The sequence below is a fragment of the Pithys albifrons genome, chromosome 11 (genome assembly GCF_047495875.1).
Source record: "Pithys albifrons albifrons isolate INPA30051 chromosome 11, PitAlb_v1, whole genome shotgun sequence".
NCBI classification, from domain to species: domain Eukaryota; kingdom Metazoa; phylum Chordata; class Aves; order Passeriformes; family Thamnophilidae; genus Pithys; species Pithys albifrons.
The window spans coordinates 11,805,579-11,832,016 of NC_092468.1; the positions used below are offsets into that span (position 1 = coordinate 11,805,579).

The 26,438-nt window shown below is 37.3% G+C and overlaps 1 protein-coding gene across 3 annotated transcripts in view; it reads left to right on the top strand.

The window, feature by feature from the left end:
- The window catches only part of U2SURP (U2 snRNP associated SURP domain containing), a 39,356-nt gene that overhangs the window by 9,914 nt on the left and 3,004 nt on the right, over positions 1-26,438 (top strand). Inside the window, exons 4-25 of one of the 3 annotated variants that reach the window (XM_071566088.1) lie at positions 549-663; positions 1,043-1,176; positions 2,300-2,341; positions 3,086-3,153; positions 4,441-4,535; positions 4,619-4,654; positions 4,753-4,835; positions 5,218-5,383; positions 5,809-6,020; positions 6,958-7,001; positions 10,205-10,309; positions 11,478-11,544; positions 11,631-11,794; positions 12,812-12,974; positions 13,457-13,536; positions 14,540-14,627; positions 16,190-16,312; positions 17,163-17,319; positions 17,662-17,757; positions 18,330-18,396; positions 19,330-19,492; positions 25,817-25,927. In XM_071566088.1, coding sequence (XP_071422189.1) covers positions 549-663; positions 1,043-1,176; positions 2,300-2,341; positions 3,086-3,153; positions 4,441-4,535; positions 4,619-4,654; positions 4,753-4,835; positions 5,218-5,383; positions 5,809-6,020; positions 6,958-7,001; positions 10,205-10,309; positions 11,478-11,544; positions 11,631-11,794; positions 12,812-12,974; positions 13,457-13,536; positions 14,540-14,627; positions 16,190-16,312; positions 17,163-17,319; positions 17,662-17,757; positions 18,330-18,396; positions 19,330-19,492; positions 25,817-25,927 — 2,379 coding nt within the window. Of the gene's footprint in view, positions 1-548; positions 664-1,042; positions 1,177-2,299; positions 2,342-3,085; positions 3,154-4,440; positions 4,536-4,618; positions 4,655-4,752; positions 4,836-5,217; positions 5,384-5,808; positions 6,021-6,957; positions 7,002-10,204; positions 10,310-11,477; positions 11,545-11,630; positions 11,795-12,811; positions 12,975-13,456; positions 13,537-14,539; positions 14,628-16,189; positions 16,313-17,162; positions 17,320-17,661; positions 17,758-18,329; positions 18,397-19,329; positions 19,493-25,816; positions 25,928-26,438 lie in introns of those variants that run through there. The other 2 variants (XM_071566087.1, XM_071566089.1) reach the window with 2 other exon arrangements.

Sequence of the window (26,438 nt, forward strand, 5' to 3'; positions counted from 1 at the left end):
TTAAACTTGACACTCAAAACTCGCACTGTATTTCAGTGGCTTAATCTCCTACCCAGTTGCTGGAAATAGTGGCCTAAAGATCATGGCTGTGCTAAATTCAGTATCTCAGCCTAAGTCATTGAATTAATTTATTCTCTGGGAAATACAGAAAGGTGATCCTGTTGTTGATGTTCGGCCACGTGGGTTGATGGTACTGGGTAAGATGGAATGAGCGCTGTCCTCTCACGCTGAGGCCAACAAAGCTCCAGGCTCATAATGCCGGTCTTTGGTCAGAGCTTTCCTATTTGCCATTTTTTTGAACATTAAATTGCCATGTAAACTCTTGTAAAGGAACAATCATATTGGAGCTTACAGACCTTAAATCTTATGTGCTGTGTTCTCCCCACATTTCTCAGAAATTTGAATTGTCTAAAACTGAAACTCCTGTCATGCAGTTTGTAGCCTGAACTCTAGAAAATAAAAGGATTGTGACATAGCTAATTTAAGAGCAACTGTCTGGTGAGGGTTGTTAAGTGGTGATAGTAAATAGATTAACATTTGCTATGTAGGAGGATGAGAAGGCTGCTGCAGAAATTTATGAAGAGTTCCTTGCTGCCTTTGAAGGAGGTGATGGTAATAAAGTGAAAACATTTGTACGAGGAGGAATCGTTAATGCATCTAAAGGTAAAACTGATCTTTTTTTGGGAGTGGTGGGTCATTTGGCTTTGAGTAAAGATGGAGATTGGCTTTGAATTTAATTTTAAAATTGGAATGTTACATCAGCAGTGGAAAACTCGATGCTAAAATCTACTCTATGCTTTGACTCACTTAGGTAGGCAGTGGCATGATTTGTCTTTTCAGCTTAAAAGGAAAAGTTCTCTTGTTTAAAATACCAAATTTTTGTTCTTTTTCTTCATATGTTAAATTATGTACAGTTTGTGTTATCTCTTTTTTAAATATATTGAATTGAATTACCAAGACTAAAGAACTGCCTTCTTTCTAATGAATAGTATTCTGCAGCATTAGTTAATAAAATGTGCTTTTAATTTGCCTTTAATTTCAGAGGAGCATGAAACAGATGAAAAACGGGGTAAAATCTATAAGCCTTCGTCACGGTTTTCAGATCAAAAAAATCAACCCAGTCAGCCATCTAATGAGAAGCCTCCATCCCTCCTAATGATTGAAACCAAAAAGCCTGTAAGTTTCTTCCTTAAATATTCACCCCATACTGAAGTGTTTAGAAGTACTTAGAGAAAGGGCTGTGTGGTCTTGCAGAGCAGTTTTGTCTGTGTTTGACACATACTGGAAGAAGGTGGATGTTGTGATTTGCCCAGTCCCACAGCACAGGACAAGGTGGTGCCGTGCGGGGGCCCCAGAGCTGCTGCCCAGCCCAGCCCAGCCCAGCCGGTGCTGCTTGGCCCTTTGGCTGCTCTGTCTGTGCTGCCCCTGCCAGGGGGACAGGCTGCTCACGGGTGTGGAAAAGTAACAGCATCTTCAGTCCTGAGCATTTCTGAAGTTTTAGAAGCAATGCTTGCTCTCATCTGACTTGAGTTTAAGTTAAAACCAAAAAATAACCTGACTTTTGCATTAATCCAAATTTTTCTTGGTGAGGTGCTTTGAATTTTTTTTAAATTTTTCTTTTTTGTGGTGAAGTTTGAGAAGTCCCTTTAAGAAGTCCCTCTTTGAGTTGTACCAAATAAATGGTAGAACTTGCACAGTTTTGAAGCTGAACACTGTGTTTTTATTTAATTTACTTTGTCTTCTGTATGGTTGATAGGTGGGGTTTTCTTTTTCAAAAAGATTTCACCATAAAAAGTACTGGAAATATTATGAAAAAAACATCATCTTAGAGTCAAATGATAGTTACCTATGATCACTGTTATTACTGTATATGTGTAATGAATGTCTTGCATGTCTTAAAGTCTTTTACTAGAGCTTACTGCAGTTTTAAAGCTAAAGTGAAACATGTACAGTGCTACCTTGTTAGGGTGGGAAATGAAGTGTAATGTGGTAATTGTGAGCAGTTCATCCTGACCTCCTTCCAGCTTTAAACAAATCTCAGGTTTAGACTAGTGGGGTGACACTGGATGGCAGTTTTGATTTTCATTGTATGTAAAGCTCTACAGGTACAGAAGTGAATTGTAGCATTTTTTCTTATGCTGAGCTCTGTTCTGTCGTATGCAAGTGTTTGTACTGTAAGAATATTACTGCTGTGCAAATTTATCATAATACTTATGAAGTAATGCAATCAGTTTACTCACTTGCCCTGTCCAATGGTGATTGAAGATAATGAGGTAAAATGATTTTATTTATTTGGCAGACCCTCCCCAAAAACAAAAACAAACAAACAACTTTGCCTGGGGTGAGTAGGAAGTCCAGTTTTTCCAAAGATGTAGTGTGTAACACAATAAATATTTTGTATGTCTGCCTATTGGAAACGTTTTCATTTAAATTCGGTGATATAAAAGCAATGTTGTTGAAGATAAAATTTCACATGAGTTAGTTAAGGAACATACATTACTGTTAAAAAAGTAATATTTCAAAATCCATATCCTGTGTCATGCAGGAGTGTTATGTTTTTTCAGAGTGTATTTACATCCAAAAGGAAGCAAGAGAAGGAAATTCTTTCCAAGTAGAATGTTTGTGGATTAAAAAAATAAGAATATATATATGTAAAGTAATTTACATATATATGTGTGCACATTTCTCAAATTAATTAGAGCATGATGGATTTCTAGGGATGTAGTCAGAGTCTTAGTTTCCAAGTGGAACAAACTGACAAAATACCTCAGTTATTTTAAATTTGTATGTTGTAGAGTGTTAGATCACACATGATGCATTGTAAGAATGAGAAGTAATGACGTTTAGTTTAAACTATCCTTAATTTTATATTTTCTAGCTTTGTGTTTGATAGTGCTCAGTCTGAATGTTTTCAAGTCTGTTTGGTTGTTGTTTTGGTTTTTCTTTTCCTCCTGTAGTTTCCTTGGTTTGAAAGCTGTGGGTAAAATATGCATGGAAATTATCTAAAGTTTTGTTACAAACTTATGCTTTTCAATTTTATTCATTTTGTCTTCTAAAACATTTTCTGATACATCTTTAATTTTAGCCTTTGAAGAAAGGAGAGAAGGAAAAGAAAAAGAGTAATTTGGAACTTTTCAAAGAAGAATTAAAGCAGTAAGTTTGATTAGTTTTTACTGTAAATAAAGAGGATCCAGATTTCTGCCTTGTTTTAGAGACAGTATTTAGGATCATTCTTGCTAAGCTGTTTGCTGAAGGTTTTTATTTTGCTTTTCCCCCAGATGCTTGTGAAATGGTATAACTTGATTCACAGTTAGTTACTGCCATGGCTGATTGACTTGGCCTTGGCCAGTGTCGGGTCAGTCTCGGCGCTGGCTGGGCTTGGCTCTGTCAGACACAGGGGGTGCCTCTTGCAGCTTCTCAGAGGCCACCCCTGTGAGCCCCCACACCAAAGCCCATCCTGCAAACCCTGCACAGGGATGGAGCAGAGATGGGGCAGTTTGAGATGTCTGTCAGATTTGGGAAGAATAAGTTTTGTCAGTGTTTCTAAACTGTAACCAGATGAATTGCTCTGTGAGGTTGAGCTTTTGTATTAATGCAGAAATAAGAGTTTTAATTCAAGTCTAGAGATGTACTTCAACTATGTAACATCAAACCCAAGATGAATAATGCTTGCAAAAGCAGATTCTTTCACTTTTGAATGTGTAATGCAACAGAGAGAATAACTGAGTGACATACATTTATCCTGATGTTAAAGATGGAAAACAAATTAATCTGTATGCATTAGAAAACAATAAGTGCAACATTATGTAAATCCATACATGGCTTTTGTGAGTAATGTCTGAGTTTCACTGCTGTCTGTTGGTTAATTGGTGTCAATGAGTTGCATTGATAGCCTTGTATTCCTATGCACAGTGTCTTCATATCAGGATTTAAGGCCAAATTACAAAGAATCAAATAATTGACTGCTGTCCTCTGAGTTACCAACTGAAACAAAATCCTGCATGTTTGGGAAATAGTCATGTGGGTATGCCTGTGGATAAGTCTTAAGGTAAAAAAGGAGGAATAACACTAAGGAGTTCTGTGCATCTTGGAGAGTCTTTTGAATGGTCCACAGATCTCTGACAGTTGGATGTGGAATTCAAGTTGCTTTTCCAAAGCACGTTCTTCTGGTCTTGTAAACTGCTTCTCAGATCAAGTCAATTCTGTTGGAGAATAAAGTCCCCTGACAGTATGAATGAGAATCCATGCAGCTGGAATAGTTCTGGTAGATACATTCCACTTGATGAAACAGAAATTCAAACATACTGGCAATACGAAATTTTTAACAAGCCTATTGTTTAATACTAAAAATTCTCATTCTAAAATTCTTTAAGTGCATTTTTCAGAATCAAAACTTCAAAATGGTTTTAAGTTGTTTCTTCCATTCAACTTGTTTTGTAGAATACAAGAGGAGCGTGATGAAAGGCACAAAACAAAAGGTAGATTGAGTCGTTTTGAACCACCCCAGTCTGACTCAGATGGGCAGCGTCGTTCAAGTAAGTAGATGTTATTTCTTGTGTTGGTTTGGGCTACAAAACTTGTAGACTAAATGGTACATATTTTTCCTCTTTTTATTCAGTGGATGCTCCTTCAAGAAGAAACAGATCATCTGGTGGTAATACAGATTCTTTTCTTACTCAATTTAATGTTGTAATTTAAATGCATAGCAGAGATTATGACTTTTTTTTTCTGTTTTTTTCTCTATCATTTTAGTACTGGATGATTATGCACCAGGGTCACATGATGTTGGAGATCCAAGCACAACAAATTTATATCTTGGAAACATTAATCCTCAGGTAAGTTTGGAGCCATGCAGTGGCTGTGCTGGCATGTTTGTGTCCAGATCAATTTTTTTGCAGTATTCATTGGAATAAAAGCTCTGTACATATTGATGCAAAAGTTAAGGTTTAGACTATCAATCAGTAGCTCAGTTAAAATTATTTTTCCATGTATATCTCCAAGCAAGGTGGATCATATCTCAAAAATTTGAGTGTACGCAGATAAAAATGTAATTTAAAAAATTCTTATTTCTGCGGTGGATTACCTTGGGGAGGTGTCAGTGAAATGTTGTCTTTTAAGAAACTGACAAAATTAACATTTCAACATTTGGACAATTACATGAACAACTGTTAGAGAAATAAAGTAGCAAGATGCTAATTTTTACCTTTTTTCATGTAGATGAATGAGGAGATGTTATGTCAAGAATTTGGACGCTTTGGACCATTAGCGAGTGTTAAAATTATGTGGCCAAGAACTGATGAAGAAAGAGCAAGAGAAAGAAATTGTGGCTTTGTTGCCTTTATGAACAGGAGGGATGCTGAAAGAGCATTGAAGAATTTAAATGGTAAACAGATTTCTCAGTTGAGAGCTGTCATAGCCCTTGTAGGAATTTTGAGGACTAACTGTAAGCACATTTTCGGGCTGTTTTGTAAGGGTAGTGATACATATTCTGTAGCTCCAGTAGGTACCAGGCTGGCAGTGACTTTAGTTTACACTATTTTACTGGCTACTGAATGTTGCCAGACTACAGTAATCGTGTATTGTAGTGTCCTGAAGACATATGAGGGAGGGAAGTGTATTAAAACATTTCCTGTACTAGGCCTTCATTTGCACCTGTTGTAGTCTGATAGATGGGATCAGTAATCAGCCATGTAAGCAAAAGGTAAACCATGGCAGGCAAACTGAAGTGCTGCACTTGCACAGGGAAATCTCAAGTGATCAGAACCAATTCATAACTTGATGGGGATTCTTTTGCTTTTACTTTTTCAGGCAAGATGATTATGTCGTTTGAAATGAAGCTGGGCTGGGGCAAAGCTGTGCCCATACCACCACATCCCATCTACATTCCACCTTCCATGATGGAGCACACCCTCCCACCTCCTCCATCAGGACTGCCTTTTAATGCCCAGCCTAGGGAGAGGTTGAAGAACCCTAATGCTCCTATGTTACCACCACCAAAAAACAAGGAGGATTTTGAGAAGGTAATTTACAGTACCCTGGGCCATATCTTATTTTTAAATACTACATCTGTGACAGTATTTCAGTGGCTTCATAGATTTGCATTGTTCAGGCTGACTTTGGCAGCCCTTAGTCTGCAAACTCACTGGCTCCCTGCTGTAGCCCAAGGGAACCTGCTTCATTCCTGAAGCTCTGTTTCATGTCTGTGTTAGGGTACAGTTACTGGCTCTTGATTAATTTAGTACTGCTTCAAATCTGGCTATCATTTTCCCCCTCCAGGCTCCCTGGATTTTTTTCTCCTACGTCCCCCCCGTTTTTGGCTGCCAAATTGCAGTATCTAAATTGATTTATTTAGAGAAAATCCTACATTTTAATTTAGGTAGCATTATTTTTGCACTAGAGGAGTTGATGTATGTTGTGTAGAAGGTAATTAATCTGGACATTGAGTAAGTATTTTATGCTACTTATGGAGTCAGTTTTCAAACTTTTTTTCTGGGATATTAGCTGATAAAAGGGTAAGTATCTTGTAATCACATACCAACTTGATTTACATTTGTAAGAATTTATGGATTCTTTGAATGACACTTAAATATCAGGGCTCTTTTCTGTAAGACTTGGGAATAAAGTAATACCAATGTGATCCAAGTCAAATAGTTTAGAATCTTTCATAAACTTAAGAACTCTTTTCGTAATTATATTCAGCATAGTTCCTATTCAGTGCCTCAATGTACATTCTGACAGGAATGTTCTGATACTTTGCAATTAGTGAACCTTTATGGTTCACTGACACAACCATTTGCATTTTATGTAATTGCTTAGTTATAACTTCACAGCAGTGATTGCCTGCAAAACTTGTGATAGATGTGTAGTATTTTCATTGCATATGTGTATTTTTGCTTGTTACTTGTTAACAATACTCACATATTCTATGTTTATTATCTGATGTGACTTCATATACAGACTCTGTCGCAAGCCATAGTCAAAGTGGTTATCCCAACAGAAAGGTACATGTTTTTCTTTATTATTACTGATCTAAATATAGAAAATTTCCCCTTCGGAATTTTAAAGAAAAATGCTGATGTTGAGGAAAAGGTAATGGCTTGACTGAGCAATGGTTCTTTCATGACATTTGAAAGAAATGTGTGTGGTTTACAGTCTTACTATTCTTATCTTAATAACTCTTTTTAGTGAGAGTAGATTTAAGTCATTATCTTTTGCATTTAATTTGAACACTAGGGATAGTTTCAGGGTAATTTTGTGAGTGAACACTAGAGTGAAATAGCTTGTTGCGCAGACACTACATAAGTCCTGACATAAACCTCTGAGGACTGGGATGCATCTGGGGGGCTTTTTCTTTCTTTTATTTTTTCCTTTTTTTGACTTGTACATTTTGTAACCAGTTCAATTAAAATCAGTTTTTATTTCTGCTCTTTTTTTAAAATGTGCTGCAGTTAATAATTTTGGTCACTTGAAAAGGTAGTTTTATATTATTGCAAGGATATTTTTACATTTTGGTCCCCAGCACTGCTCCCATCTTCACACTAGTCTAGGTATACTCTTGCTCAGTTAAGCTAAAACCCTTTCCCAAACATAGGAACACAACACTGTTTTAAAAATAAAGAAGCACAAAAGATTACCAAATTCTCTTTGACCTTGGCCTTGGTGAGCAACACCAGCTGAACTGTCTGCGGCAGCGGGGGACCAGGAAAACATCATGGGATGGATTGGGAAAGTATACAGTTTTTGACCAGACATTGGTACGATCGGCTCCAATAAATGTGGTTTTATTATAAATGAAAAGCTTTTTTTTTGTTGGCCAACTTAAGCTAAATGACATTTTAAAATAATGCACTTTAAACTATCATTTTTCACTACACTGTTTTAATTGTCACAAAGTCCCTTTTTTCTTTTTTTTTTTTTTGCGTGTGTTGGGGGGCAGAAAGAGATTTGTGAAGTTAGTTATAGTGCATTAACATACTTGTCAACAGATGCTCAAATGCACTAGTATTTTTGATGAAATTTTAGGACAGTATAATTTTTGTTGGCGAGAGATTTAAATATTTAGGGTGACCAGAAGGAGTCTTGATTTGAGAAACATACTGAGTACTTGTGAAAGTGGTCAGTACTCACAGAGTGATTAGCTTTCAGAGAAAAAAATGTGTCCATTTTATTTACTGTAGCCTTCTAAATATGATAAAGTATGATAAGAACTCATGTTAAATGAATTGTATTTGAAAATACTTTTAATTATTCTTTTCCTGATGACTTTCGAAATTGTTAATGGCAGCTGCCAAGTCTATTACACTGTGCATCACATGCAAAAATTTCAACAGACTTCAGTGGGAAAGTGTGTTTTATTTTTCTCCTTTAATTGAAAATGTTCAATACCATTTTAAACATCTTTTACTTTGTAGTATTTAGTAAACATAAACACTTGAGTGTATACAGTCAGGTTTTTTTTTTAGAAATTCACTTCCAGGTGGTCATGTCTTATACACCAAAATGCATGTAACAACCTCCTTCAGGTATGGGATGTACTGAACCTATTTTCATGCATCTTAGGGCTTCACAAAGCAGATGCTCTTGTTCAAGCATAAGCTGCTTTTACACAACTTCTATTTTACTGGAAGAAAGAAAAATGAGATGAAAACCAGTGATGGCGTTCTGTGGGAAGCCAGAAATAATCACATCGGACTTGCCTAAAAATAAGTGGATGGTGTAATAGCTCAGAGGCTTGGGAGCCAATTGTAGATTTCTTTCTTACTGATATTTTCAAATGCATTTCATGTAACAAGAGCAATCATGCTGTATTTAGACTTGCAGAACACTGCTTTAAATAAAATGGCTACAGAATTGTTGAGTCTACATCCTCTTTACAATGTTTCTGGGATTATAAAAAGCAGACAGGAAAACTGTATGATTTTTTGTGTAGTATTTGAGATCAGTGTAGATTCAATGCTAAGTGGTCTAAAACAACATTTGCCAAGTTTGCAGATGGCAGGAACAGGTTTCTATTACTACATTTTTAAGTTGAATTTTTTTTGATCTACGCATTCTCGGTGGCAGAACTTGGAATACTCACGGTAGAATATAGTCACATTACTAAGAAGGAATAGAAAATTCTGCAGCTTTTCAATGTAACAGTTATTGAGCTTCAATAATTAAAAAAGTGGTAAAAGGAAGTCTAAAGAGATACATGTAAAGAACCAATATCCACTTGTTGCATCTATGAAAATAAATCAAAAAATGTAAATTTTGTTTTTTTTTGGTTTGCATCACATTCAAAGGACACGTGCTGTGAAGCTTTTGATATATGTAGGTAATTACTCTGAAAATTAAGGACCCTGTTTCCAAAAAAACCCAAAGGGGTGGAAACTGGCCGTCACTATTTTTGATAAAACTTAGATGGCTGTCTCCTGTTAGCATGCTTAGAAGGGACTCTGCATTTTCAGATGGGGCTTGAAAAATGTACACCTCACATCCACTCCTTGCCTGTCTCAGGGTGTAGTGCTGTATGAAATGACAGAATTTTTTTTTTAATTGTGATTTGATTCACCTGGGTGTATGAGGGAGGAAACATGGGATGGTATGACATGAAATGATGGGCAGTTTTGTTCTATGCCAATAGCTAAGTCTTGATGAACAAAAGATCATCTAAATTTAATAAAACCATTGGCTTGTTTGGCATACAGAAGGCTGTTGGCTTTCGCTTTCATACTTGAATAGTTTGAAAGCCGAATGCCCTTTCTATTGAATATTCAAAATTATATGTGTTTTATTTTGAGCATAATATTCAGCCACTTGTTCCCCTGTAGAACTTCAGCTAAGACTTCAGTCTTCTATTTTAGACACTGTAGAGGAGGGCTTAGTTTTTGATAGTTAATTGCACTTTGGTGTTCGGTTGCCCATTTTTGTGTATCAGTCTTCTGCTAAGCAAGAGATGGTTGTAGGCTAAGCTGTGGAAATTCAGGAAAGAGGTCTCCTCTTAAATTCTTACTCTACCACTGCTAGGCATGTTTTGATTTTTAGAACGCCCATATCTGTGATGCAAAGCTATCATGTGTTCCATGTTACCTTATCTTTCATACGGATTTCTTAACAATACGGCAAAATAATCTGCTACAGAGTTGTAGTATCTTAGGTGGAGTGTAGTTTTATATAGTGTTAGGTCTGAATCAATTTTTCTTTAACTGTGTTGTTGTTGTAGGAATTTGCTCGCTTTGATCCATCGAATGATAGAGTTTGTGGTTCGGGAAGGGCCCATGTTCGAAGCCATGATCATGAACCGCGAGATCAACAACCCCATGTTCAGGTGCTTATTGCTGTGCTTCGGTGCAGATAGCACTGACTGCTGTCACTGTTGTTAATGTCTGGCAGTTTTGAAATACTAATGCGAGTTGCTTTTACTATGTCTGTGCGTGAATTTAAACTTTACAAATTGTACAGATGGTTATAAAGGAGAACATGCTTTTATTCCAGTTATTACTAATGTGTACATATATATAAATAAAACATGGTACACACACTGTAAAATACATTTCTATATATCTAAAATAAATAAGTAACATTTAACACATGTTTTTCTGAGGGATTCACAGCTATAGTGGAAGCAGTAGTATGCATTTTAGAAAAAGGAAAAAGTCCTCCCAGAAACAGCCTGACAAAGTTAATGTGAAGTCCATTCTTCATGGAGCTTAATTTCTAACCTTTTGCAACAGCTGGGAGTAAATCATCTTTGATGTCAATGCAAATAGGATTAAACTTTGGCCATTGGGAAGTTGTGAGAATTTCCAACTCTTGTCATTAATGAAATAAAAAAGGATCAATTTCCAAATTTCTTCTGAAATGCGGTCTTTGTAAAACATCTTGAGGGAAATGCTAAATGGCCTTTTAGCAGTGTTTTAGTTGCAATAATGTTGAAGTGCTCCACTATGATTTTTATATATAGAATGAGAAAATATGCAGGTCTAAATACCCTGGCCATTAAAAATGGGCTCCTTGCCCCCCACATCCCCCATCCAATGTTGCCAGTGTTCTGACAGACAATTTACTGATGGAAAACTTCAAGTCATTTAGTATTTGATCTGAGACACCAAACTGTAACTACAAGCTCCTGCAGCACTTCTGCTGAGGTTGCTGTTGCTCCTGTGGTGACTCTTTACACTGATGATTCCTCTGTTTTGCTGTGAGGTTGCACAGTTCTTTGTGACCCTGTTCTGCTTTTAACTTCTGAGAAACGCTGTGCCCTTGCGGACCTGTGCTGTCTGCTTTGCCCATTGCACGTGGGTCGGTGTAGAGCAATTGCATGTGTTCTGCCCAGCTATGCTGTGGTGCATGTAATTTTTTTAGCTGTTGGTGTTCACTTGAGGGCTAAGGTGGGAGTCCGAATGGGGTTTTGGGTTTTTTTATTGCTTTCTTTGATTTTGCTTCAGTTTAATTATTTGTAATATGTTTTGTCTCTTCTTTGCTCTTTGGTTTAGGTTTTTATTTGAAAACCAGACTCCAGCCCATGTGTATTATAGGTGGAAGCTTTATTCAATTCTTCAGGCAAGTAAAATTTTAGTGACAATTCATAACTTCAAGGATAGTGAATTAAAAAGACACAAAAATGAAAATTGGTTTTTTTTTTGCAGGGAGATGCTCCAACCAAGTGGAGGACAGAAGATTTCCGTATGTTCAAGAATGGATCGTTTTGGAGGCCACCACCTTTGAATCCATACTTGCATGGGATGTCAGAAGAGCAAGAAACAGAAGCATTTGTGGAGGAGCCGAACAAGAAGGGTGCACTTAAGGAAGAGTATGTACTACTGTCATTCATAGTGACATTTTAATTGCTGGTCTGCTTGTTTTTTCCTGTTGTGGTTTCTGTAGTTTTAATATATCATCCCTAAAATGTTGTCATACTTGTCATACTGGTACTTAAGTGTCTAAGTAAATGTCTCTTAACCTCAGTGCTTTTCAGTTAGTCTATTTTGTTAGTCTGTTGTTGCTAAATATGTTTGGGGTTTGGTTAAATTTGTCGTCATTGAACAGTGAGTCCTTTCATTTCAGTTGTTATTAACCCTTAATTTGAAAGGGTTCAGGAAGATGAGAGTTTCCTGATTCTCTGTTGCTGTCTGTAGCTGAGGAATTTGTAGCACCTTTCTCAACACCTCATGAGCTAATCAGTTATTATAATCTTAAACTTATGGATGCTGTTCATCAGAAAATAAAATTGGGAACAGTTGTTAATAAGCAGGAAGAGCAGATCATCAAGAGTTTCTTGCTGTGGATTGTCAGTGTGCCATGGTAATGGAAATAGAAACCTGGTTTTCTTTCTTGTGCTGCTGTTGTTCCAACTGTTATTAGCATATGGATTTTTTTCTTGTTTTATTTTTCTCATCACAGTTACTGTACCAATTGTAGTTCTGAAGGTCTTTATTCACAATTATTTCTTATACCTTGGAAAGGCTCAAAAAGATGCTTCTTTGAGAATGTTCTCTAAATATGGAGGTCAGGAAAAATGTGACCTAATTGTTTATTACTAACTTTCTGAATCTGATGTTTCTTACTCTGTAGCAGAAATTACACACATGTTTTAGATTTATCCATTTTGGGTTAGGCCTAAACTAAATCTAAAAAGATAAGTACCTTATTATAGAAACTGATGTGTTGCATTAGGTATTTCTCAGTTCTTGTCCTTTTTTTCTGTATGTGGTCAAGATTTGAGTGGGAATTTTTTTCACTTCATGTGAAGCTGATGCATAAATTTGTGAGCCAGTGAAAGAACTCAGGCAATGAAATATTGAAAGTGCTCAAATTCTTGCTATTACAGACAGAGGGACAAACTAGAGGAAATCCTACGTGGGTTAACACCTCGGAAGAACGATATTGGTGATGCAATGGTGTTCTGTCTGAATAATGCAGAAGCTGCTGAGGAAATTGTAGACTGCATTACAGAATCACTGTCCATTCTCAAGACTCCTCTTCCTAAGAAGGTGTGTAGATTTTCTGTATTCTTGTATTTTAGGGAAAGATCTCACTTAGCAGCATAAACATATAATTTATAAGCATTATTTTGTAAGTTTCAGACAGTGCTGAGGTTTCATTCTAGAATATGGGCTTGAATTTGAGTATACTTGTTTCCTGGAATTTTGTTACATATTTTTATTCTTTCTGGACTTAGTGGTAAATAATGTTCTTCCTTAGTGTGAAGTTGAAAACAGTGTAATGATGTGTTCAAACAAGGCAGTTAAAATGATGTGATTTCTCATTTGTAATACTGTGTTAATATGTTAGTTAGTACCTTTAGCATAACAGGGGGCTAATTTTCTCTTGCACATTTATTAATAGTATAGCTGTGCTACACTTAGTTCTAAGTAGGTTCTTGTAGATGGAGCTGTCTTGTGTTCTTGCTGGAAATAAGCCTGTGTTCTCAGGATGATTTAAACTGCAGTTAATTTGATGTTCTTTCTGGCAGATCGCAAGGTTGTATCTCGTCTCGGATGTGTTATACAACTCTTCTGCTAAAGTTGCCAATGCTTCCTACTATAGAAAATTGTAAGTATAATGTTTTGGGTAATTGGCAGTTAAAAAAAGTTCTTACGTTCATCTCTGTGTGTATATCTCTGGATAAACGTGGTTGTAGAGCAATTCACACTTTTCTGTGATGCTGCTGTTATGGACTGGTGGTATTTATATCTGTTTGCATGAAAGTGTGTAAGATGCAGCATGTTGGTAGTGCAAGAAATGTTTATGCCCTACACAAGGGAGCACTTGCATGGAACCCCATAAAGGTGGGAATAACGCATGTGTCTCGGCAGAAAGAGCATGTAGATAATATTCAAGATCTGGTATAGCAAATAATTAATTCAAAGAAGTAAATTTTTGAAACATTTATTTTTATTCATGGGGTTTTAACTCTCCATGAACTTTGGAGAAGGTATGAGGGGATTTTATACTTTATTTCTAGGGTGCTGAGCAGAATTTAGGGAAAATGTCCAAGGGACAGTAACTTTGTCTTATTAAATGTTTGTGTCTACTTCCTGGAGTCTCTCTAATGTTATGGCATGATGGGAAATATTCAGCATGTTACAAAACTCTAGAGGTTGCAGTGTGTCTGTGCTGTGCTGGTTTATTTTTTGCACATTGAGAGAAGCTCAAGGGAAGTTAGGGCACTGTGCTTTCACTGGGGGCCTCACTGAGTAAATCAGAATAGAAACATAACTAAGAAATTTATTTTTTAAAATACAAATTGCATTTTGAGACAATTCTTTCATTGTATTTAAGGTTGTAAAATTCCTTTTATCGTCCTCCAGTCTTTCCAGGGTGTAAAAAGAGACTGCAGCAGATGTGAAGATCTCCCTTCACAGTTCTGTTGTTGTCCAAGGTGATTTAATACATAGTAATCATATTTGCTTTATAGTTCAGTTCATGGCTACAATAGGGATCAGAACCTTGTGCTTTTGAGTCCTGTGTCCCAGGTATTTTTTCATGAATTATGTATGTCCAGAAAGCATATATTGTGAAGTTTAACTAAAGAAATGTATATGTTTAATTCTAGTTTTGAAACAAAATTATGTCAGATATTCTCTGATCTCAATGCTACTTACCGTACAATACAAGGCCATTTACAGTCTGAAAATTTCAAGGTATGTATTTCATTGTTGTTTACATGACATAGAGGTCATATAAATAGATGTTCCTGCACAAGAGATTGCATACTATAAGTGGCTTAGACATCAAGGTTCCTAAATAGGCTTTAAAAAAAAAAGTTTTCTCTTTTTCAAAGCTAGCCTTTAAATTAAGGAAGAAAATTAATATCTTCCAGTTGAAGTGTACAGGTGGATACACAGCTGTGGAGTTGAAAGGATATCCATCTCGTATTTAAATTGCAGACAAGGCCTTCGAGCTTTCTCACTGTTTTTGGATCACCTATATTTCAATTTGAAAAATAAACTTGGGTGCTCAGTGTGGAAAGAAACTCCTGGACAGAACAGCATAAAGTTACTTTTAATGTTTTTGTGATAGGCTTTATTTTTAGATCTCTGATAACTAGTCTGACTATGGGTAGTTGAGCATGATTTTTGAGATAAAGTGCTCTACTTCTCACGGTTCTCATGCTTGGCTTTCTCTTGTTTCCAAGATGCCTCTGCACTTCTTTATTCTTCTTTATTTTTCAATCAGAAGCTTTAAATACAAAGCTTACAGTGTAGTTAGCATTTGTGTATTCTGGTTGTCCTGCTTTCTTTGCTCTCAAGTTCTCTTGACTGAGAATCAATTTTAGTTATCTGCTATTTTAAAACTCTTTGTTAAATTACAAGAGAGTCAGTAGGTAAATTTTTTTCTTATATCCTATGTCTTCAGTTACATTTAATGTGTCAAACTTGAACTGAAAGCCATCGTTTCAAATATGCTTCACTTCTGCAAAAAAACTAAAATCATTTGGTTTGGAAGGGACCTTAAAAATCATGTCATTCCAACCCCCCCGCCATGGGCAGGGACACCTTCCATTAGAGCACATTGCCCAGGATCCCCATCCAACCTGGCCTTGAACACTTTCAGGGATGGGGCATCCACAGCTTCTCTGGGCAGACTGTGCCAGGGCCTTGCCACCTTCACCTGAAGAATTCTTGCTAATACCTGATCTAAACCAACCTTTCAGGTTAAAGCCATTCCCCCTTGTCCTGTCACCCCCTGCTCTTGTAAAAAGTCCCTCCCCAGCTTTCTTGTAGGGCCTTCAGATGCTGGAAGGTGTTCTAAGGTCTCCCCAGAGCCTTCTCTTCTCCAGGCTGAATAGGATGAAAGTAGGAACACAGTTACATTTCAATAATATGTATAGGCCAGTGTTAATTTTTGTAGTTTTATTTTGCAAAGAAAGGTATCTCACCTTACTTTTAGTAGAGGCACCTGCTTAGAGCATTGAGGCAGAATGAAACTTACTGTGAGGAGAGAGCTGTGAACAGCTGAAGTGGATAATGTAACAGGAATATAAAGTGAAAATGAAATTCAAGTGAGATTTTATAAAAAGTAGTTCCTATATACATATTTTTGCAAAATATTAGTCTTGCCCAGCATGGTATCATTGTAATATACTTTAGTGTGGGACTACTTAGGAATAGCTGTCTACAGTAGTAGGTCTCTGTGGTCTATTTCCCATCACTTACAATTTCTTAATACAAATTCATAAGCATTTTTCCCCCCTTGCTTCTAGCAACGGGTAATGACGTGCTTCCGAGCATGGGAAGACTGGGCAATCTATCCAGAGCCATTTCTGATCAAACTGCAGAATATTTTCTTGGGGCTTGTAAATATCATGGAAGATAAAGAGACAGAGGTAAGTGACCTCAGTGGTGATGCTCGCAGATGGCAGGGAAAAATGTGTAAATATAAAATAGGGCTGGCAAGGATTATTTTACTGTCTCTTTTAGGGTGAAAAAACCTTTCTTTTCTGTGAGTCCTTGCTCTTAAATACAGGTGTAACATGTTGTCAAATACAAATACTGTTTAATCTGTTTATGGATATTTTGCTTGTAGATGGGGTGTTGGGATAGAGTTATATTGTGAAACTTTCAGAGCACAGACCAGTGCAGAATGATAGGTATTTCCTTTGTATTGGAAATACTCTAATATCTGGGTCTGAATTTTGCGTGGAATTTCAGGCATTGTAACTGTGGAAACAAGCCTTTCAGAATGGCAGGAGGGAGACCCACAGTTTAATTAGAAGGGTACTTATTTCTCTTAGCAGAGGGGCAGGGTTAACAGGTGTGTGTGAAGGACAGTGCCTGTACTGAACAAGTTAGAATATGTAGCTGTATTTATAAGTTAGGTGTGTTCCTGCTAAATAGTTGTTCGTTTTCTGGTCTTGGGGAATCCTTCATATCTAGTAAGTATAATTTGACTAATTGGCTCATTTTTGAGCTAAACCTCAAATTAATTCTCTTCTTGTGAATATAGGTATGCAAAGCTTCCAGTACATTATGGGCAAATTCCAAGTTCTTGCCTATAATTTTTATAGGAGGATATTGTTATATTATTTCCTCTACAATAGGCAACTCTACTAGTAAAAATCATTAAAGTTGAGGTTTTTGAAGTTTTGGTGTTTTTTAAAAGTACTTCTTTAAAAAGGAATTATTTGATAATTGGAGAAATAAAGAAAAGCAATGCAGATTATTATTTGCTTTCAGGAAGTACCGGATGATCTCGACGGTGCTCCCATTGAGGAGGAGCTTGATGGTGCTCCGCTGGAAGATGTAGATGGAATTCCCATTGATGCTGCTCCTATTGATGATCTGGATGGAGTCCCAATTAAGTCGCTGGATGATGATCTTGATGGAGTTCCTTGTACGAAGTGGTTCAACTTTACTTTCAGTTCGAGTCTTCAATCTTTGATCTTTTTTTCTTGAGTATTTCTTACAACTACAGCCAAGAACTGATAGGCCTGTAACTTTGTAAAATGTTGAATTGATTCATTTCAGTTTTGCCTCCTGCTTTTAAATCATAATTGCTTCAGAAGTGTAGGTGTGTCATGCACATCAAGTTCTGTATCCTGATTTCTTTTCTTTGCAAATAATAAGATGGTATAATCTATTTCAGTATTTAATTCTGATTGTTATTTCAGTGTTTTTCAGTTTCAGCTTTTGATAAGCGTTGGAAATTATTTTTCTGTGTCTCTTTCTCCAACAGTGGATACAACTGAAGACTCAAAAAAGAATGAGCCTATATTTAAAGTTGCCCCTTCAAAGTGGGAAGCAGTGGATGAATCGGAACTGGAAGCTCAAGGTTAGTTTAGATTCCTTCTGTAAGTAAAATGAAAGCATAATGTCACTTACGTAATGATTATTTTTGGCTGATCTGTGCTAAAGTGCTAATGGGATTCCTGTAGTAACACAGTAGGATTTTCAGCTGCAACTTGTTCGTTGAAGTTTTAACTGAAAAATGGAAAATACTGTTTTCTGTTCTGGTTATTCTACTTCAATAACCTACCAATCTTTAAAAATAATTTCCAGTCCATTAAGAGTAAATATTGAAAACAAAAAAAAAGTCTGGGTATGTGGTTGTCAGTCTTTTCAAATCTTGGCTTGTAAGATAATATTTTACAAACTGACAAATACTTATCTGCTTTTGAAGGATTTACTAAAACATGGTATGCAGTGTAAGTGAATAGCTCTGTGAGTAGTAAATATTCTGATAATGGACTGGTTTGAGTATGTATGTGAAACAGAAAGTCTGTACTAAGTGCTGGTTGCTGGTAAGTTTTAGTGCAGTGTAATTCTTATTATATCTCTAAATACTAATTTTCTGATTAATTGATAGCTTTTTTGTTGTTAAAATTATCTTACTGTCTCTTCTAGCTGTTACTACTTCTAAGTGGGAGCTTTTTGACCAACATGAAGAATCTGAGGAGGAGGAAATTCAAAAGTAAGTATTTTTTCATTCCGATTAAAACATACTCATTATGCATTGAGTGTCTTTGGAACTCCCTGTAAGATAGATATGTATTATAAGACCAGAACAAAAATGAAATTTTGAAAGTAGGAAAAGAACAAAATGGAGACAGCTCAGGATTTTGGTGTGGCATGCTTTCAGACCCCCCATAGTTTTTTTCTAACATGATAAATTACACCATTTGGTAGAGTTGTTAACTGTAATCTTTTTGATAATTTAATGTCAAATGGCAAGAGCTAAGGTATAGTATGGAAATCTTGTAATTAGGTGTGTATGAGCATATCTAAACCTCTGCCTTTTGCTTTGGAGGTAGACAGTGAATAGTGAGTGTTCTGAAGTGTATGTTCCTTTGGATGCTGGTGGGATCCATGCCAAGAGAAGCTGGTTTGGAGTAGTCTTTCACTTTGTTCTTTAGGCAATTGAGAGCATCTGAAAATGCCTTCCTGCATTGTGTGCAGCCCTGCAGCGCTCTAGTGGCCAGTCTGGGAATATAATTTTGGGTATCTGGCATGTCTCAGGTTCATCTCCCAAAAGCAAAAGTGTTGCAAATTTTGTTGTATTAAACTTACTATACTTGAAAAGCATGATTACAGCACTTGAGGGGATTTTGTTTAGGTAATGGATTTGTTTTGTAGCTGAGGTAGATATGTATTTGATGACTCTGAATTTAGTGAATTCTTTTATGCACTGAGAGAAGTGTAGATTATGTGAGTACTAAATAACAATTAAATGAAAATACTAAGGTATATGTCTCACAAATGGAGATGAATTTGTGCAGGCTTTTACATAACCATCTTAGGAGATTTGAAAACTAGTAACTAATCATACAAACTAATTAGGAGAAATAGTAAATTTTATATATACTTAAGACAACTATCTCATTAATTCTGTATGTTTTCTATAAAGTCAAGAAGAAGAAAGTGAAGATGAGGAAGACACTCAGAGTTCTAAGTCAGAGGAACAACACATGTATTCCAATCCTATTAAAGAAGAAATGCCTGATTCCAAGTCATCGGTCAAATATTCAGAAATGAGTGAAGAAAAACGTGCCAAGCTCCGAGAGATAGAGGTGAGCATGTGGTGTTCTGTGCCACCCTTCTGTATCTTTCCAGTCCCCTCCAAGTGCTCTACATAGGAGACAGTTACTTTTAATGAAACAATTACAGTCCTTTTTTCCCATCCAGTGTATTTTTGTAAAGGTTCATTTGTCCACAGCCTTGCCTTGCCTGGTTTTGACTTTCAAATAACACAGGAAAAAATGAAAAATTGAGTCAGGGGGTATTGGGTATTGTGTGTTGAGAACTACTGTTGCTTTTCAGTGTCCTGTTTCAGTACCTCTGGTAGCCTTAGACTGCCTGAGTCCCTGTATGCTTTCCTCCTCTTGGCAAGTGGGAATGACTTTTGGATGTGGCCTTAGTCCTATGCCTTTCTGGTTCTCTCTGTTTCTTGCCTTGAAGTGTCTGTATTTTATTGCATTTAAAAATGCCTCTTCACTGTGTCAACCATCAAACACAAAAGTAGATGCAACTAACCCAGGTAGTCCTGGAAATCTGGTATTTTAATGCCATTTATAGGGCTCACTGGTTCTCTCTTTCTCCAAGCATAGGCGTTGCTGTAGCACAAATTGTTATGCCTTCATGCTGAGCTGTGGAGCTTGTGTCTGCCTGAGAATGGAACTGGGGCTGGAATTCAGCACAAGCCTTGTCTGGCAGTGAAACCCTCCTGACATACAGTGCCATGCAGAAACAGGGTTAAAATTGTATACAGCTTTCCAGCTTGTACTCAGTATTAAAACCCAGAGTACACTGAATGCAGGAATTTTTACACTTTCTGTTCTGTGCATTTAAATGATATTAAGCTGCTAAACTACTTATTGCAGGTGTAGCATCTCCAAGTGGCAGGTTCTAACCTGGGTAATGTTTTAAAGGTGGAATTGTGGCTGCCTGCCTGTTTATGCTATAATGTGCTAGTTAGCTGAAATCAGACATTGGCAAAGCCTTGTAATATTCTTTTAAGATGTTCAGGCAGTCTTATTTTAAAATGCCACAACTTTTGTTTCTTTCAAATATGCTTCTGTTTAATGATTCAGATTTTATTGAAATTAATAGCCCATAACTAAGCACATAGAAATCTCTTGTTTTGCATTGCAGTTTGAAGGTTTGATATATATATATATATATGTATATAGCCATATTAAGTGAGTAAATTCTGAATTTGACAAAAGCTGAAGGGGATTTATGTCTGACCTGACTCATGGTGGCAGTATTTTTGTAGAAAATACATGATGTTAGACTAATGAAAGTACAAGTGAAACTCATTTTCACGTTGCTTCAGTATGGATTGTAGCAGTTCCACAGCCTGAGAGGACCCCTTTCGGTATCTGTTTTATAGATGTTATCCTGGCAGTAGTGGAGGCAGATTAGGAAGTGATTTATTTTAATCATTGTGAGTTTTACACGGCACCAGTGTTTCAACTTCTTGCATCAGTGTATCCTGTCTAACACTTTAGGTGGCAAATATTTCAGGTTTCCAAGCTCATGTTTGCATTTAATTTTTTTTTCTAAGTAAATTACCATCTTGGTTTTAGACTTTCTGAATTGGCAGAAAGAGAGTAATTTTTTTTCATTTTCAGAACATTTCTGACACTATGTAGGAGTACTTAAAATTCATCAGGTTTATCGTTGACAGGAAAGTACTCTCTGTACTCCTTTAAAGCATTCACACTCAAAGTTTCTTAGTATGTACCCAAACCCTGCCAAAACCCACATCCATTATTAAATTTGAGGGAAGGAACTGAGGGGAAAAAACAATCAATTACCAGCTTTAACAATTATGCCGTCTAAAAAAGTTGTTTAAAATATTTGGCAAAAAAAATGGTGGTCTGATTCTCTGGCAGTTACACAGTGAGTGTCAGGGAAGCTGAAACAGATTTTTTCATGCATTTTTTGAAAATTCATGAATACAAACAAAGATTCTTTCTCTTGGCACAGTTAGTAAATTGAGCTTGTCAGCTGGGAGGGGAAAAAGCAGCAAGAAACAAACTTTGCCCACAGCAATCAGACCAGTGCCATCAGAGGAGGCAAGTTAGTAACCTTTTGTTTGCCTTCCTTCATACCCCTGGTAATCCTTCTGAAGGGTGAATTCTTTCCAGAACTTAGCAAGAGCACAGGCTTTCCTGTAGCACCAAAACCAGTGATTTCTTAACTGTTTTTTTAAGTTTGAAAATATTGGCTATTTTCTTTACATTGTAACTCAAATTTCAGAATGGTCTTTATGGTGCTGTGCATGTGTGTGTTTTCTTCCCCCATCCTGAGACATGTAAAAGAAAGGTGTATTCCTTTTTGTGAAGAGAGCTCGGTGCTGTGAAGTGGTAGAGAAATGGGAGTTTGTTGTTTAAGTTGCTCACTCAGCTTGTTTCCTCAGCGTGGTTAAAAACTCAGACAAAATGAAGCAGCACTGTCCTCCTTGGACCTTTCACAAAGGTACTTCTGTGTCCACTCTGCTGCACAGGATCTTATAATCCTACCCCAAACAAAAAAACCCAGCACAGGCTTCATCTGCAGCAGGAGGCTCTTCACAAATCCAGATATCGTGGTGCTTCCTAAAGGGTCAAGGTGTTTAGTCCTCTGTAGTAGCTGCCTTTACTCACCTTAGTGTTGACCACCTGAGACCTCAGAGTTGCGTTTGACTGAGGTAAAAGATTGATGGTCTTGAGTCATCCTGTTCAGCCTTTCTGCTGGGAACCCCTGAGCTCCAGAAGGGCAAGGCTGGATCCTGTTACACTGTCCTCTGTCTGTGCTGTGTCAGCAGACCCTGCCAAGTGCACACACAGTCGTTCCACACCAAACATCCCCCATCCTCAAACTTGCCCTGGTGTTTGAGGTCCAATTTATTTTTCTACTAAGAGCCAAAGAAGTTCTCTTGGATATCACAAAGGACAAGTGGCTACCTTTGTTAAGAAACTGAAAGTCCATACAGTTTCCATATTTTCTTTCTCTGGATTATAGTGCTTAATGTGCAGAATACTCAACTTTTGTGTGATTGTTTATCAGGTCACAGGAGCTGCCTGAGGCTTGTAATCATCCTTAGAACAATAATCCTTTGGTCTTTGCAGTCGGTGGAGGTTTCTGTACCTGGTTCATTTGAGGCTACTGCAAAATGACAAAAAGATACCTTATTAAATATCTTACTGATTTAATAATAACAGATGAGACAAATTTGCTCTTACTTAACCAATAGTTTCACTATTTATAGCAGTTGTTCTTAGAAGATGATGACTATTCAGAAGATTCTGGTCTATTTTAAATCTTTGAATCTATTTCTATTTTACACAAAGCCAGGAGCAAGGAGTAGCTTAGTTCCAAGGCACTTGGCAACCTGTGGGTTGGATTGAGCATGCCAGAGGGCTGTTATGGCAGAGGAGGTATTTCACATGTGTACCTCGTTAGAGCTGTCATCTGTTGTTGATAATATTGTAGCTGCAGAAATTCCACTCTTCATAGACTTGCTGGAAAAATCAAGGTTTCAAAGAAATATTTTGCTCTGCTTCCGGTGAAGTCTAAGATTTGTGACAGCCATTGCTGGGGCAAGACTTTTAAGGAAAATCAAAACACCTTCCTCTGCTTGGATGTCTGTCCTGTCTGTAGTCAGTCTGCATTTGTGTGCAAGTACTTACCAAGCAGAAATTCCTATCTTTATTCAAGTACCTCATGATGCTTGAACTTCCTAGTTCATCCTAACATGTAGTATGTGGCTAAATTGCCTGGAATTAGTTTATGTTTGAACCTGGCCACTGAAGTTCTGAGACTGTGTAACTGTGGAGTAACACCCTTGAGAAAAAGCCTTTTTCCACTGAGGGCTCTGTGTACGGGCTCAGACAGTATCAGCAAAAGATCAGGAAACCAAGAGAACATCTTTTAAAAACACATTTGTTTTAAGTGAGGAAACATCACACCTGTTTTTGTCAGAATACACAAAGCAGAGCTGCAGTTGCAGCGCTCTGTGGTGTTACTCTGCTTTAGCTGGTTCGCTTCCTGGGGGAGCTGGAATCAAGGCCTCAACTTCTAGGAATGGCTGAACCTTTTAAACTCTCCTCAAATGAGTTTGAGAGAGAGAGGAGGAGTTTCAAGGTGGGAACCAATAGACAAGGGGCAGGTTGTGGAGCTGTTTTCCTTGTGCTTATGTCAGTGAGAAATGTGATCCCTGCACTGGGGCATTCGTAGGGATTGCTCACAGGAACTCCAAGGATATTTGACACTTCTGCAGACTGTAAACTCTCTGCTGTGGGAGCCTGCTGTGTGTAGGGAATTAGTATTGAAAACTTTTGGCACAGAGTTTTGAAAAGTTTTCCCCTTCCATTTTATCCTGTATATTGCTGATTTCAGAGATAGTCCAGATAAAAGTCCCTGTATTTATTCCTGAGGATAAACAGGCTTAAAGTTCTTGTCAGATGGATAAGAATAGTTAAAAAATAACCAGTGCACTGAGAATATCTTAGTTCTTTCTAAATGCAGGTTTACAAAATGAAATGCTTGCAAAATTCATCAATTAGACAAATTAGCAGATTTAAGCCTAAGTGCTAAGGATCTCTTTCTCCTGGGGGAGTGTCTGGAACTGTGTGATGGGAATAAGAATATTGTGTTCCCTGCTGAGCCACTGACGACCTTGGCGTTCACATGGTGGCAGAGGGTGCAATCCTCCCTTCTTACCAGAATGGGGGGCATGTGGGGACACAGAGTGTGTGGTTCCAAAAGGTTTTCCTGCCTTTCAAACTTAGGCATTTGAAGGGGATGAGAAGAAAAAGTGCCTTTCTGGAAGGTGGTTTGTGACAAATGGTGATGTTGGCTTTCCATTGGCTGCTGACTATTTAATTGGCTGAGTTGTAAGGAAAAATGCTCAAGTCCAGGTAGAGCCTGCCCTAAGGGAGGGAGGAAAGCACAGCAGTTGACAGAAATTTACTGTGGGATGAGGTAACAGTGGTGGGGTGTTTTGTCTTTATTTTTTTCCCCCAAAGTGAGTTGCTCCATTATATTTGAGACTAAAATGAAAAATGTATTGCTGGCATAAGCTCTGTAGCTGAAGGGGAAAGGGATCTTGCTCTCAAAATTTTATGATGCTTGCTTGGGTTTTATGTTTCTTAACATATTGTTGTGATTAGTTTGTTTCTGTGATACCTTTCCTTTCTGTCAGTAATTGGAAGGGCTGATTGGAATATATGGTATCCAGTCTGGCCTACTATTTTTGAGAGGGAATCAAAAACCTTTAGGGTTTGATTTTGTGCTTACTTCATATTAGGGAATTGAGAATAAGATCCTTTCAGATAATTAAAATAGACCCAACTGCAAAGTCTTCTTGGTGTGATTTCAATGTGGAAAAATTAAATATTTCTAAAGAGAAAACAATTTTGTGTGTTTGCTAAAAATAAAACCTTGAGCACTGGAAAAATCTACTCACATATACAACTGCAGGTTGGTATTGAAACAGGAAGTGCAGGAGGGTCAGAGCATACGCATTTGGAAGAGGGGCTGACAAATACAACCTGACTTATTACCAAGCTCTTCCCCATCCTCCCCCCCTAGAAAAATTGAAGGATTGCACAAGGACATGTCACTGGGAATGGAAGATTGACAGGAGATGTGAGTGAAGTTTCATGATGTGAATCAACTTGGAGAAAGGCTTGAGTACATCTAGACAAAAAAACCCCAAAATCAAACTAAAAACACCCTGAAAAGGACACATGGAAAAATTCTGACATTTGCTTAACTTTGTGACACTGTTGGGGGTACTTTAGTGTTACATTTAGCAGCATTTGTGAACTCAATTTTGTTGCTAAGCTTGATAGCACAGGAAAATGTATTATGTTAGTAAAAACCAGTTCTTTCAAATCAGCCACTCTCTGCAAATAGCCCTGAAAAGGAGATGTATTTGTTTTATGTCCTAAGTATGTCAATCATTTGTTTAATATTTAGAGTTAAATGGAAGAAAAGTCAATTTCTGAGGGGAATCGTGATGTAGACAAGAGAAGTTGAAAGAGTACATTGACACCTGCAGTAAATGATTTCATTTTGAAAGGAGAAAAACAAACAGATGATGACCAAAGAAATACCAGGGTGCAGTGTTGTAATGGTGGGAACAGAATTTAGTAGTAGAACAGAAAAAAATCCCTCTATTTTTAGTTCTCTGCCACGACTGTGAACAACTGCGGGTGCCTGCAGACCAATGTGCGGGTTTGTGACTGATCCAGTTTAAATAAATTTAGTATGTCTTTGTTCACAAGCTTGTATAGAAAGAATGAAGAACACAAATTATAAATCGTGGAAATTTCATTTTTAGCCACCTGCTTAATTACATAATAATAAGCCAAATAACCTAATGGTCAGTATTATTTTCACAGCTTAAGGTGATGAAGTTTCAGGACGAGTTAGAGTCTGGGAAAAGACCCAAGAAACCAGGCCAGAGTTTTCAGGAACAGGTTGAACACTATAGAGACAAGCTGCTCCAGAGGGTAAGAACTCTTCTTTATGTCTGGTTCTGATTCTGTGATAGGCTTTTACTGTGTTTATCAAATGTAAGGTGGCATTAAGTGTAACAACACACGGTTCTTGTTAAAATACTATGGTAACGTCAAATTGCATGTTCAAGTCCCAAGTGCTTTCTGCAGAATACATATAACCTCCCCTTTTAATTGAAATAGTGTAGTATTTCACTCTGTGCAGTTGGGTGTCATAGTGCACAGAAACCTCAGAGATCACTTCTAGATCTGCTGCATGAAGCAAATTTTTAGGTGTGGGAAAGGAAAGGGAGAGCTGTCAGGTGAAGATGTTCATCAGACTGTCCATTTTTCTTTTAGCAATTGATCTGTTGTGCTAAAGGCTTCCCAAGGAAGAGAAAGAATAGTAGTCAGCAGCCTCTGTGTTCCTGATTCTCCAGTGTCTTAAGTTTCCTGAACAATTCCAGCTCATACATTCACCCATATGTGACTAATTCTGTACCATGACCATTTTTAGTAGTCCTCT